General features: G+C 39.1%; 1 protein-coding gene across 3 annotated transcripts in view; it reads right to left on the minus strand.

Moving 5' to 3' along the window:
• Positions 1-130: 130 nt before the first annotated feature.
• Positions 131-13,148, minus strand: part of thada (THADA armadillo repeat containing) — a 251,417-nt gene continuing 238,399 nt past the window's right edge. For all 3 annotated transcript variants that reach the window (XM_061910918.1, XM_061910920.1, XM_061910919.1), the window contains 2 exons: positions 6,397-6,572; positions 131-636 (listed from right to left, as the gene is read on the minus strand). In XM_061910918.1, coding sequence (XP_061766902.1) covers positions 313-636; positions 6,397-6,572 — 500 coding nt within the window. In that variant the 3' untranslated portion in view covers positions 131-312. The remainder of the gene's footprint in view (positions 637-6,396; positions 6,573-13,148) is intronic.

Raw genomic sequence — 13,148 nt, forward strand, 5'->3', positions numbered from 1 at the left:
AGTGGGGAATGACAGAACAGGTATTTTATTAAAATACCTCATAAATGTCAAGGTTTTGTACAGTGTAAATATGCCTTCTTCACCTCTTGGCACCCTTAAGGTGACACATTTATGACAATAACACACAACATTATTTTGACATGTATTTAATTGTCAGTCATCAAGGGTCATAAAGATTAAACTCAGTGAAAAGAGGCAAGCGCATGGTAAATTATACAATGATAAAAAAAAACATCCCAAACCCAGTGTGAGGTCTCATGATCACTAAAGATATTTTTCTGAGTTGGATTCTTGCTCAATGTGTCTTCTCTCCTACCTCAGTGTTTCCAGCACATCCAGCGCCAGAGTGGCTCTGTGCTGCTGCAGTGCCAGGCGAGCGTGCTCCATGGTGCAGGAGAACTGGGGTAGGACAGGGAGGGATCTGAGAGCTTCGTTGGTGCTCATGACCTTGGCTTGGGCCTTGGAGGCCAGTGTGGAGAGTTGATGAACCTGGTCCAGCTCGGTACTTTCTGACTCACGGGTCTGCTTGTAGGCCAGAATGAGGGAGATGAGGTGTCTGTGGAGCAGCTTCACCCACTGGACTGGCTCGGCCCACAGGTTTAGATCACCCTTCTCAAACAGGAAATCCTCTTCATCCTAGTCATCATCCAAACTGGTGTTAGACATTTACTACCTTTCCATGAACTTAGTCTGGTTTCTCAAATAGTTTGTGTTTTTGTATTTTCCCACCTACGTGTGAAGTCCAGGTGTCCATGTACTCTCTCTAATGCGACTATTGGTCATACGCCACGTGCCTCCCGTAGACCGGGGGACGCTATCCATCCATTTTCTACCGCTTATTCCCTTTCGGGGTCGCGGGGGGCGCTGGCGCCTATCTCAGCTACAATCGGGCGGAAGGCAGGGTACACCCTGGACAAGTCGCCACCTCATCGCAGGGCTAACACATATAGACAGACAACATTCACACTCACATTCACACACTAGGGCCAATTTTTAGTGTTGTCAATCAACCTATCCCCAGGTGCATGTCTTTGGAAGTGGGAGGAAGCCGGAGTACCCGGAGGGAACCCACGCATTCACGGGGAGAACATGCAAACTCCACACAGAAAGATCCCAAGCCTGGATTTGAACCCAGGACTGCAGGACCTTCGTATTGTGAGGCAGACGCACTAACCCCTCTGCCACCGTGAAGCCCTACCGGGGGACGCTATTTCCTTTTAAATTAATTTATTTTACGGTTTACCTATGACGTCACCCTGGCTATTTGCGGATCCTTACAACCTGTTTTAACTGATAATATTGGCACTTATTACAAATACAAACCCCCGTTTCCATATGAGTTGGGAAATTGTGTTAGATGTAAATATAAACGGAATACAATGATTTGAAAATCATTTTCAACCCATATTCAATTGAATATGCAACAAAGACAACATATTTGATGAACAAACTGCTAAACATTCATTAACTTTAGCATTTGATGCCAGCAACACGTCACAAAGACGTTTGGAAAGGTGGCAATAAATACTGATAAAGTTGAGAAATACTCATAAAACACTTATTTCGAACATCCCACAGATGTGCAGGCTAATTGGGAACAGGTCGGTGCCATGTTTGGGTATAAAAGCAGCTTCCATGAAATGCTAAGTAATTCACAAACAAGGATGGGGTGAGGATCACCAATTTGTAAGTAAATTGTCGAACAGTTTTAGAATAACATTTCTCAACGAGCTATTGCAAGGAATTTAGGGATTTTACTATCTACGGTCCGTAATATCATCAAAAGAATCAGAAAATCTGGAGAAATCACTGCACGTAAGCGATGATATTACAGACCGTTGATCCCTCAGGCGGTACTGCATCAAAAACCGACATCAGTGTGTAAAAGATATCACCACATGAGCTCAGGAACACTTCATAAAACCACTGTCAGTAACTACAGTTGGTCGCTACATCTGTAAGTGCGAGTTAAACTCTGCTATGCAAAGCAAAACCCATTCATCAACAACACCAAGGAATGCCGCTGGCTTCACTGGGCCCGAGCTCATCTAAGATGGACTGATGCAAAGTGGAAAAGTGTTCTGTGGTCTGACGAGTCCACATTTCAAATTATATTTGGAAACTGTGGACGTGGTGTCCCCCGGAACAAAGAGGAAAATGACCATCCGGATTGTTATAGGCGCAAAGTTCAAAAGCCAGCATCTGTGATGGTATGGGGGTGTATTAGTGCCCAAGGCATGGGTAACTTACACATCTGTGAAGGCACCATTAATACTGAAAGGTCCATACAGGTTTTGGAGCAACATATGTTGTCATCCAAGCAACGTTATCATGGACGTCCCTGCTTATTTCAGCAAAACAATGCCAAGCCACGTGTTACAACAGCGGGGTTTCGTAGTAAAAGAGTGCGGGTACTTTCCTTGCCCGCTTGCAGTTCAGACCTGTCTCCCATCGAAAATGTGTTGCGCGTTGTGAAGCGTAAAATACGACAGCGGAGACCCAGAACTGTTGAACGACTAAAGCTCTACATAAAACAAGAATGGGAAAGAATTCCACTTTCAAAGCTTCAACAATTAGTTTCCTCAGTTCCCAAAACGTTTATTGAGTGTTGTTAAAAGAAAAGGTGATGTAACACAGTGGTGAACATGCCCTTTCCCAACTACTTTGGCACGTTTTGCAGCCAAGAAATTTTAAGTGAATTATTATTTGCAAAAAAAATAAAGTTTATGAGTTTGAACATCAAATATCTTGTCTTTGTAGTGCATTCAATTGAATATGGGTTGAAAAGGATTTGCAAAACATTGTATTCCGTTTATATTTGCATCTAACACAATTTCCCAACTCATATGGAAACGGGGTTTGTATTACATTTCTAAGGGCTATGTTGATGTTAGATAGTACACAACATCAATAAATGATCTTGGATTGCGAACATGACACTACTACCAAGAATGCAGGTCAGATACAATGAAGGACTGGCGGAAGAGTATTTTTCGAAGGAATTTTCAGATGCAAATCCTGGAAACAAAACTTTTGAATGTCTTAAAGTTCATCCAAAAGGCTCTGTGGATTGATGGAAGGATATTTCAATCCAAAGGAACGGACCGTTTGTGCCCCGACTGATAACCCGAAGAAGGTTGCTATTGTTGTGGACTATATCTCTAGTTGTGCGGGAAGTGAATCACTCAGCTTGCACAAATGCAGCGTGAAGAGGTTTGTGTACGCTTTTATTATACATACTTCAGTCTATTTCAGCTCATTCGTATTTCGAGAGTACGAATTAAGACAGAAATCTACATTTCCTTAGCTACCTACTTGAATAAGTCACTTTTTTTTTCTACCAGACATGCAATTCAAAATGTTTTGTTCTTTTGAGTTGTTAAGCAAATAAACAGTCATCTTTTCATTACAATTGTTGCTATTTTTTTATTGAATGGTATCTGCTTCTGGGTTGTATCCTGCACAATGAAACTGGAGCATGTGTGATACTATGGGTCCTCTCCTGCCACACACACCCCCTCGAGATATCCAGTTTTCAATTGCCTAATCCAGGTGTGTTAGTTCGATTTTTCAAAAACCAAACCATGATCGGATTAAGGTGTTTCCCTGGGCTGTAGAAGGCTTATTTAGAGCTGAACTATTTGAGGAGTCGGACTAATTTAGTGCATGGACACGTACTGACTGATATCTTTCAACAATACTAACGATATTCTAACTACAAGGTGTGATTTTTTTTACACATTTTGCAGACATGGACCCACATTTCTGCTTTTGGCTACACGGGCATGGAGTTGCATGTCCAAAACTAAAGGCAACACTTGAAACCAGTAAAACAGCAAGCAAAAAAAATAAAACAGGGATTGAAAGAGACAAAAAAGGACTATGGATTACAAAAATGTAGAGTGATTAAAAATAGTGACTGTGATTTGATCAAAAGGCTTTTAGAGGGTTAAAAAAAAATGTTAGTATTTTTGTTTTGAACTGAAGTTGATTGAGGGATATTTGAGCAAATAAATTAAACAAAATATGAATCCAAAATGATTTTATGCCTTTTGAAAAATGAAGGACTATTGTGTTTGGTTTAATTTGGGGGTATTGTCAGATAAATATAATAGGATTTAACATATTTTTAAAATTTTAACAGAAAAAAACTATTTTAGGACAAATCATGTCTAATGGAGTAACACAAATAATAACCAAAATATAGCAAAAATGTACTGAAAGGACACAAATTTCAGCACATGTCCCCTGAAGGGTTAATGGCACTGTGGACACTGTTCAAATATTTTAACTCTACCAGGAGTGTTTAAAACAAAACACCTTGATCAGATATCGGGCAAAAGAGCCCACACTATAGACTAAGCAAAGGTTGTGTCTTTTAAATCTCTTTATCCGTTTAAAGCTATGTTCACATCAAGCAGTACAGCTCAGTTCAGTTCATCATGATACAGTTTGGAAATATAAGTTTGTTTTGACTTGCTTTCTCACTGCAGGGTTGTGTAGGCCAGATGGCAGTAACTGTGGCATCTAAACAATGTGATATTATACCAGTGGCACCCAGCACCCGGCCACAACCAGACCATACCAAATACTGGAGTTAGTATCTTAATGGGAAGGTAAAAAAGATGAAAAAAATAAAAAGGTATTGTTTGCAACTTATTTTTAATGCTTAAAGGGGAACCACACATTTTTATTTTGCCCCTCATCCACACATAGCCAGAAAAGCAGTTTGTCTAAGGTAGATCTTACAATAATGTTGCTATGCGTGGTTAATGTGCAGGTAACAGCATGTAAATTAAACATTGCTGGTGGTTTTTGTTTGTTTTTTAAGAGCTCTTTATTAGTGGAATGAATGAATCCCAATTATCTGCATTGTTAGGCACCTCATACCAACAGTTTCTTTTACTATTTAGAACACAGAGAATGTTCTTGTCTCACATAAAGATTCTGAATGATGGGAAAATAAATAAAAATACAGTTTCCCTTAAAAAGAGAATCAAGTGTGTGACATGCTTAAAGGGGAACATTATCACAAATTCAGAAGGGTTAAAGTCAATAAAAATCAGTTCCCAGTGGCTTATTTTATTTTTTGAATTTTGTTTCAAAATTTTACCCATCCCGGAATATCCTTAAAAAAAGCTTTAAAGTGCCTGATTTTCGCTATCTGTGAAGCCATCGTCCATTGTCCTGTGACGTCATCCAGTGATGCCAATACGGATAGCACAGCAAGATATAGCGACATTAGCTCGGATTCAGACTCGGATTTCAGCGGTTTAAGCAATTCAACAGATTACGCATGTATTGAAACAGATGGTTGGAGTATGGAGGCAGATAGCGAAAAAGAAATTGAAGAAGAAACTGAAGCTATTGAGCGAATAGCTATTGACGCTATTCGGCCATGTTTGCCGTAGCATAGCATGTAAAATGTGCAGACCAACGACCAGAAGTTACGCATCATGTGACACCGGATCAACTTAAATTTGTCGATTGGTAAGTGTTTGTTTGGCATTAAATGTGGGTGGAGGGAAACGCTGGATGTAAATGTACATACAGCTAGCCTAAATAGCATGTTAGCATCGAATAGCTGGCAGTCATGCCGCGACCAAATATGTCTGATTAGCACATAAGTCAAGAACATCAACAAAACTCACCTTTGTGATTTCGTTGACTTTATCGTTGGAAATGCATCTGCAGGTTATCCATACATCTCTGTGCCATGTCTGCCTTAGCATCGCCGGTAAAATGTGCAGACACTCCGGCACATTCAATGGGGGTCTGGCGGAAGATTTCTTTGACTTTATCGTTGGAAATGCATCTGCTTTGAGTGTCGCAGGATAGCTACACAATCTTGCCATCTCTGTAGTAGTATAGCTTTTGTCGGTAAAGTGTGCTGAACAAACAACTGACCATTTCGTCGGCTTTCCCCACACCCTCGTATTTTGAACAAATTTCGTCCAATTTCTCGCCAATTTCGCATCTTTGGGGCAGTGGTGCACCTGGAATCCCTCCCTGTTAGTGTAGTTACACCCTCCGACAACACACCGACGAGGCATGATGTCTCCAAGGTTCCAGAAAATAGTCGAAAAAACGGAAAATAACAGAGCTGAGACGCGGTGTTTATAATGTGTTTGAGAGAATGGCGGCTTTATTATCTAGGTGACGTCACGTTCTGTCGTCATCGCTCCGAGAGCGATAAATAGAAAGGCGTTTAATTCGCCAAAATTCACCCATTTAGAGTTCGGAAATCGGTTAAAAAAAGATATGGTCTTTTTTCTGCAACATCAAGGTATTGACGCTTACATAGGTGTGGTGATAATTTTCCCCTTTAACTCAACTGTACTGCTTGGTGGAGGCAGAGCCTAATAAAATGATTACCGAATTGAAAATGTTTCTTACCAGCCTAGTGGCTTCTTCTGCACTTTCCTCCTCATCGCCTTCTTCATCTCCCAGCAGCCACTCTGTCAGAGTGAGGACGCCTGCTGGTACCTGATCCCACAGTTGGAACAAGTGACACAGGAGGCCCACGCCTACGTCCAAGGCTACAGGGGGACATACAGACACGCCTGCCACATCTGCGAGACATAATTAGAAAAAATTGTGTTGATTCAAGATGTCAAGGCAATATGCATAGGATATAAATACAAACAACACAAGTATGCCTGTTTGGGTTGTTTTTTTCCCCCACACTTGCCTGATTCTAAATACACATGTCAATTCCAATGAATGGCATGTGAGTTGAGCAGTGTTTGTACTATGAAGCCTTTCACCTTTAGGAACTGCCCGATTAACCTCCACACTCAAAGGTTGCACACACACCATTATAAGGTAAACAGTTCAGGGACAGCCAGTAGAAATAATCCAGCCAAAAGTCAAAGAAAGACAGGCGGGTAAGTTGAAGCACATCTCACTTTCACTTATTATTGACTTACCAATCTAATATTAACTCAGTCAGTTGTTTCAGTTAGCGACTGACAACTGCACTGAACTATACTGTATAAATATTAACCTCTATGTTTGAGTATGGGCATTCTTCACTAGTTTTGGGGGGGATCTCTACTGACAGAATTACATTGCGTTGACATTTTGCTACAAGTATAAGGAGTCGGTGCCCTTGATGACAATAACTGTACTGAATACAATCTGAATACTTTTTTAAAAATAAACAGTTTGTTTCACATAGATCAGCAAGCTCTTGAATGGCCTTTCACCAAACAAATATGCTGCTTTTTAAACGTGGGACTTCAAGGGGAACTGCACATTTTTGGGAAAATCTACTTATCATTCACAATCATCGTGAGAGACATGATAATGGATGTTATAATTTTTTTTTGCATTGTAAATATTAAATAACTGCTCTATTCCGCCTATAAAGCCCTTAAAAAACCCCCAAAACCTCCATTGAGGTTTTATATACATGATGTAAGTATATATGTAATGTAGTAAAAGGCAGATTTATAACATTTATTATTTACGTATTTTGATAATTTTAAGCATACGCATTTCAAAAAGCCATCACAATGTTTCCTGGTGGGAGAGAGACGGGGTGGCCATGGTCTTTTCGCCTTGTTTATCCTGTTTCCAGGACCTAAATGGCTGTCAAAGTGTACCAACTTGTCTGAATATGTCCTCAGACTTCTTCTGTCCAGGTGAGATGAATTACTTCTGATCTCCAATAAACTTCCACGGAGCAAGGAAGCTAGGAAACACCTTGTCAGTCGATCATGTCAAAATTGTACACAGGCTCGTGATCACAGCAAAGCTATAAATAGTTAGATAGATAGATAGTATTTTATTGATTCCTTCAGGAGAGTTCCCTCAGGAAAATTAAAATTCCAGCAGCAGCGTACAGAGTTGAGATCGAATTTAAAAAGTAAAAAGTTAGTCTGCGTTAGCGCTTATAATAACAATCACTAATAATTGATTAATATTTAAATCACAAAGTATAAATGGAGTATTTTTGGCAGTTTTAGAATAGTTATTTATTCGAAATTATGGGCGAAACAGAGGTTGAATTTTATTTACATATATTTAGAAGTTAGAATGCTGTAAAAAAAAAACATTGGTCGTCATGTGTTTTAGAATGATTGTGAACGATAGGCAACATTTTTAAAAAAGTGCAGTTTCCTTTTTAGTTTTTCCAAGTGGTGTTTCTGTACAACTTCCACAGCACATTGGGCTTTGCTTGCATTAGCGTAGAGCGGTAATGACGATGTCACATGACCGCAATGTCGACTGCTGAAAAATTGTGTAAAAACAGTGATAGAAAAGTTGTCTAGTCGAGGTGTGCACTAAGGCTGGACTTGAATACATCCTTAATCCATCAATTCATTTTCTACTAATTATCTCTCTTGAAGTCAACCTATCCTATAGGGCTGTGAATCTTTGGGTGTCCCACGATTCGATTCAATATCGATTCTTGGGGTCATGATTCGATTCAAAATCGATTTTTTTTTTCAATTCAACACGATTCTCGATTCAAAAACTTTTTTTTCCCTGATTCAAAACGATTCTGTATTCATTCAATACATAGGATTTCAGCAGGATCTACCCCAGTATGCTGACATGCTAGCAGAGTAGTAGATTTTTGTAAAAAGCTTTTATAATTGTAAAGGACAATGTTTTATCAACTGATTGCAATGATGTAAATTTGTTTTAACTATTAAACGAACCAAAAATACGACTTATCTTATCTTTGTGAAACCATTGGACACAGTGTGTTGTCAAGCTTATGAGATGCGACGCAAGTGTAAGCCACTGTACTGTTGTTGATAATATTCATTTTTATTTCACTACTTTTGGTTTGTTCTGTGTTGTGTTTGTGTCTTCTCTCAATTGCTCTGTTTATTGCAGTACTGAATGTTGCTGGGTCAGGTTTGGTTTTGGAATTGTATTGTATTGTTATGGTATTGCTGTGTATTTTTTTGTTAGATTGATAAAAAAAAAAAAAGATTTTTTTAAAATGAGAATTGTTTCTGAATCGCACAACGTGAGAATCGCGATTCAAATTCGAATGGATTTTTCCCCACACCCATACTATCCAACTGACCTCGGGTGGAAAAGTAGCCCAGGTCATAAGCCATCACCCAGAAAATATATTGTAAGCCAGTGAAACTAATCATTATATGTGAGGTATTTACATTATTAAAAGTTATGTTGTTAGTTAACTTTTCTGAGAAAAAGCTTTTTCCAGACTGATGTAAAAAATGGCCATTGTAGAGGACACAACTTCTCATAAAGTAAAAAGTTGAAAGACATTAAAGTGAACATTATTGTTTTACATTTGTTACAAACAATGGTCACATTGTCACTTTAGAGACATCAACTGTAAGTTTTTGTTAATATTTTCTTGAAACAGTGGATGTTCATGCACGATTTATTTCACTTAAAACATTGTGTGTGTTGTAATAATATGATTACAACATTTGAGCATTATGTTTATGGTAAATTAGAGTAACTGTGTTTATCCTTAACATTCGTGTCACTTCATTTTACACAGTATGGCATTTTTACCAAATCATTTTGTTTGGGACATATACCACAATAATATTGTAACATTACCGGAATACCGTGATAATATCGTACAGTGAGATTTTAATACCCTTACAGCCCTACTAGTGTTGTCCCAATAATATTTTGGTACCAGTAGCAAAATGCAAAATAAAGGGGACCATAGAAAAATGTCATCTTCAGCTTTATTTTAACAGAACATATTATGATACATTAAACATACACTTCTTATTGCAAACAAATAATAATTTTAACATTAAATAAGAGAGTAAACATTCCAGACAATTGTTAGGTTGTAAATAAGCAAACAAAGGCTCCTAATTTGGCTACTGATGTATGCAGTAACATATTGTGTCGTTTACCATTCTATTATTTTGTCAAAATTATTAAGGACAAGTGGTATAAAATGAATTATTAAGCTTCTTGTTTATTTACTGTTAATATCTGCTTACTTTCCATTTTAACATGTTCTATTTACACTTCTTTTAAAATGTAATAAGCACTTATTCTTCTGTTGTTTGATACTTTATATAAGCTTTTGGTGATACTACAGATTTTGGTATCAAACCAATACCAAGTAGTTACAGGATCATACATTGGTCATAATTTAAGTTCTCGTGTGTCCTGGGACATATTTCCTGACTTTATACACATTAAAAAAGACAAAAGGTTTTAAGATAATAACAGATCTTGACGTAATTATTGTACTATCGACTATGTACGGCTCTTGTACGTAGTATCGTTACAGTGGATGTCTTTGTAGACCCACCCACGGCATTTGTTTACAAAACCCAAAAGCAGTGAAGTTGGCACGTTGTGTAATTCGTTAATAAAAACATTATGCAATGATTTGCAAATCCTTTTCAACTTTTATTCAGTTGAAAACACTGCAAAGACAATATATTTAATGTTCAAACTGACAAACATAAATATATATATATTTTTAAATAATCATTAACTTGAAATTTAATGACAGCAACACGTTACAAAAAAAAGTTGGCAGAGGGGCATTTAACAACACTCGGTAAACATTTGAGAACGAGGAGATCAATGTTTGAAGCTTTTCAGGTGGAATTATTTCCCTTTCTTGCTTGATGTACAGCTTAAGTCGTTCAACAGTCCAAGGTGACTGTTGTCATATTTTATGCTACATTATGTGCCACGCATTTTCAATGGGAGACAGGTCTGGACTACAGGCAGGCCAGGAAAGTTCCCGCACTCTTTTACTACGATGCCACGCTGTTATAACACATGCAGAATGTGGCTTGGCATTGTATTGCTGAAATAAGCAGGGCCGTCCATGATAGCTTTGCTTGGATGGCAACATATCTTGCCCCAAAACCTGAATGTACCTTTCAGCATTAATGGTGCCTTCACAGATGTGTAAATTACCCATGCCTTGGGCACTAATACACCCCCATACCATCGCAGATGCTGGCTTTTGAACTTTGCGCTTTGAACAATCCGGATGGTTATTTTCCTTTTCGTTCCGGAGGACACGACGTCCACAGATTCCAAACATTTTTTTAAATGTGGACTTGTCAGACCACAGAACACTTTTCCAATTTGTATCAGTCAATCTTAGATGAGGCTGGGCCCAGCAAAGCCGGCGGCGTTTCTGGGTGTTGTTGATAAATGGCTTTGGTTTTGCAAAGTAGAGTTTTAACTTACACTTACAGATGTAGCAATGAACTGTAGTTACTGACAGCGTTTGTCTGCAGTATTCCTGAGCCCATGTGGTGATATCCTTTACACACTGATGTCGCTTTTTGATGCAGTACCGCCTGAGGGATCGAAAGTCACGGGCTTAGCCGCTTATGTGCAATTATTTCTCCAGCTTCCCTGAACCATTTGATGATATTACGGACCGCAGATGGTGAAATCTCTAAATTCCCTGCAATAGCAGGTTGAGAAATGTGGTTCTTAAACTGCGTTGTTAAAATAAAGCTGTTTGATATGTTTCTACCTGTCGGGATGAGTTCCGGCATTATGTAATCAATCAAAACAGTCTTCTTCAAGAACTTTTTGCCACTTCATTAATTTAACAGGTAGCTTTTTATTTGATCATACTTTGAACATTTGACTTTGACCTATTTTAGCTTCTTAATCTGTCTCCTTGTTAGTGTAAACATGTACCTCCCTCTGGCTTTGTCTTCTTTGCCTGGGTGGCGTGGCTCAGTTGGTAGAGTGGTCATGCCAGCAATTTAAGGTTGCAGCTCCGATCCCTGCTTCCGCAATCATAGTCACTGCCGTTGTGTCCTGGGGCAAGACACTTGACTCACCTGCTCGCAGTGCCACCCACACTGGTTTAAATGTAACTTAGATAATGGATTTCACCATGTAAAGTGCTTTGAGTCATTAGAGAAATGCGCTATATATAAAGATAATTGACTTCACTAATTCATTTCACACTGCTTGTGAACTAAATGAGAGGCGCCGTAATCCTTCAAATATATTTGCGCATTGGCAGTAAGCTTGTTTCAATGAGCGCTTTACAGTACCTTGAAGGTAGGAAAGGTCCATACAAGCATAACCCATTTATAGGCTGATCAAAGTGTTTACATGCAAGAGGGAACTTGTTTCCAATCATACTTTCTAGAACAGTGATTCTCAAACTGTGGTACATGGGATCCATGTAGTAGTACGCCAAACAATCACTTGACTAAAGTACAGTGTTTTATTTTCCTATATTTACACACAGTGGTACTGTTCAAACTGTTTGTAATGTTATGGTGGCCATCCATCCATCCATTTACTAGGACGCTTGTCCTTTTCGTGGGTTGCTGGGGGTGCTGGAGACTATCGCTGCTGAATTCGGGCGGAAAGTGTCGTACACCCTGGACAAGTCGCCACCTCATCACAGGGCCAACACTGATAGACAGACAACATTCACACTCACATTCACACACTAGGGCCCATTTAGTTCTGCCAATCAACCTATCCCCAGGTGCATGTCTTTCGAGGCGGGAAGAAGCCAGAGTACCCGGAGGAAACCCACGCAGTCATGGGGAGAACATGCAAACTCCACACAGAAAGATCCTGAGCCCAGGATTGAACCCAGAACCTTCATATTGTAGTATAAAATACATTTGTTAAATAAAATGTATGCCTTATTTTTGATGAATACTTAAAGGGGAACATTATCACCAGACCTATGTAAGCGTCAATATATACCTTGATGTTGCAGAAAAAAACCCATATATTTTTTTAAACGATTTCCGAACTCTAAATGGGTGAATTTTGGCGAGTTAAACGCCTTTCTATTTATCGCTCTCGGAGCGATGACGTCAGAACGTGACGTTACATAGGTAATAAAGCCGCCATTTTCCCAAACACATTCCAAACACTGGGTCTCAGCTCTGTTATTTTCCGTTTTTTCTAATGTTTTCCGTACCTTGGAGACATCATGCCTCGTCGGTGTGTTGTCGGAGGGTGTAACAACACTAACAGGGAAGGATTGAAGTTGCACCACTGGCCCAAAGATGCGAAAGTGGCAAGAAATTGGACGGAATTTGTTCAAAATACGAGGGTGTGGGGAAAGCCGACAAAATGGTCAGTCGTTTGTTCCGCACACTTTACCGACGAAAGCTATGCTATTACAGAGATGGCAAGATTGTGTGGATATCCTGCGACACTCAAAG

The sequence above is a fragment of the Nerophis ophidion genome, linkage group LG09, assembly GCF_033978795.1.
Source record: "Nerophis ophidion isolate RoL-2023_Sa linkage group LG09, RoL_Noph_v1.0, whole genome shotgun sequence".
Taxonomy (NCBI): Eukaryota; Metazoa; Chordata; class Actinopteri; order Syngnathiformes; family Syngnathidae; genus Nerophis; species Nerophis ophidion.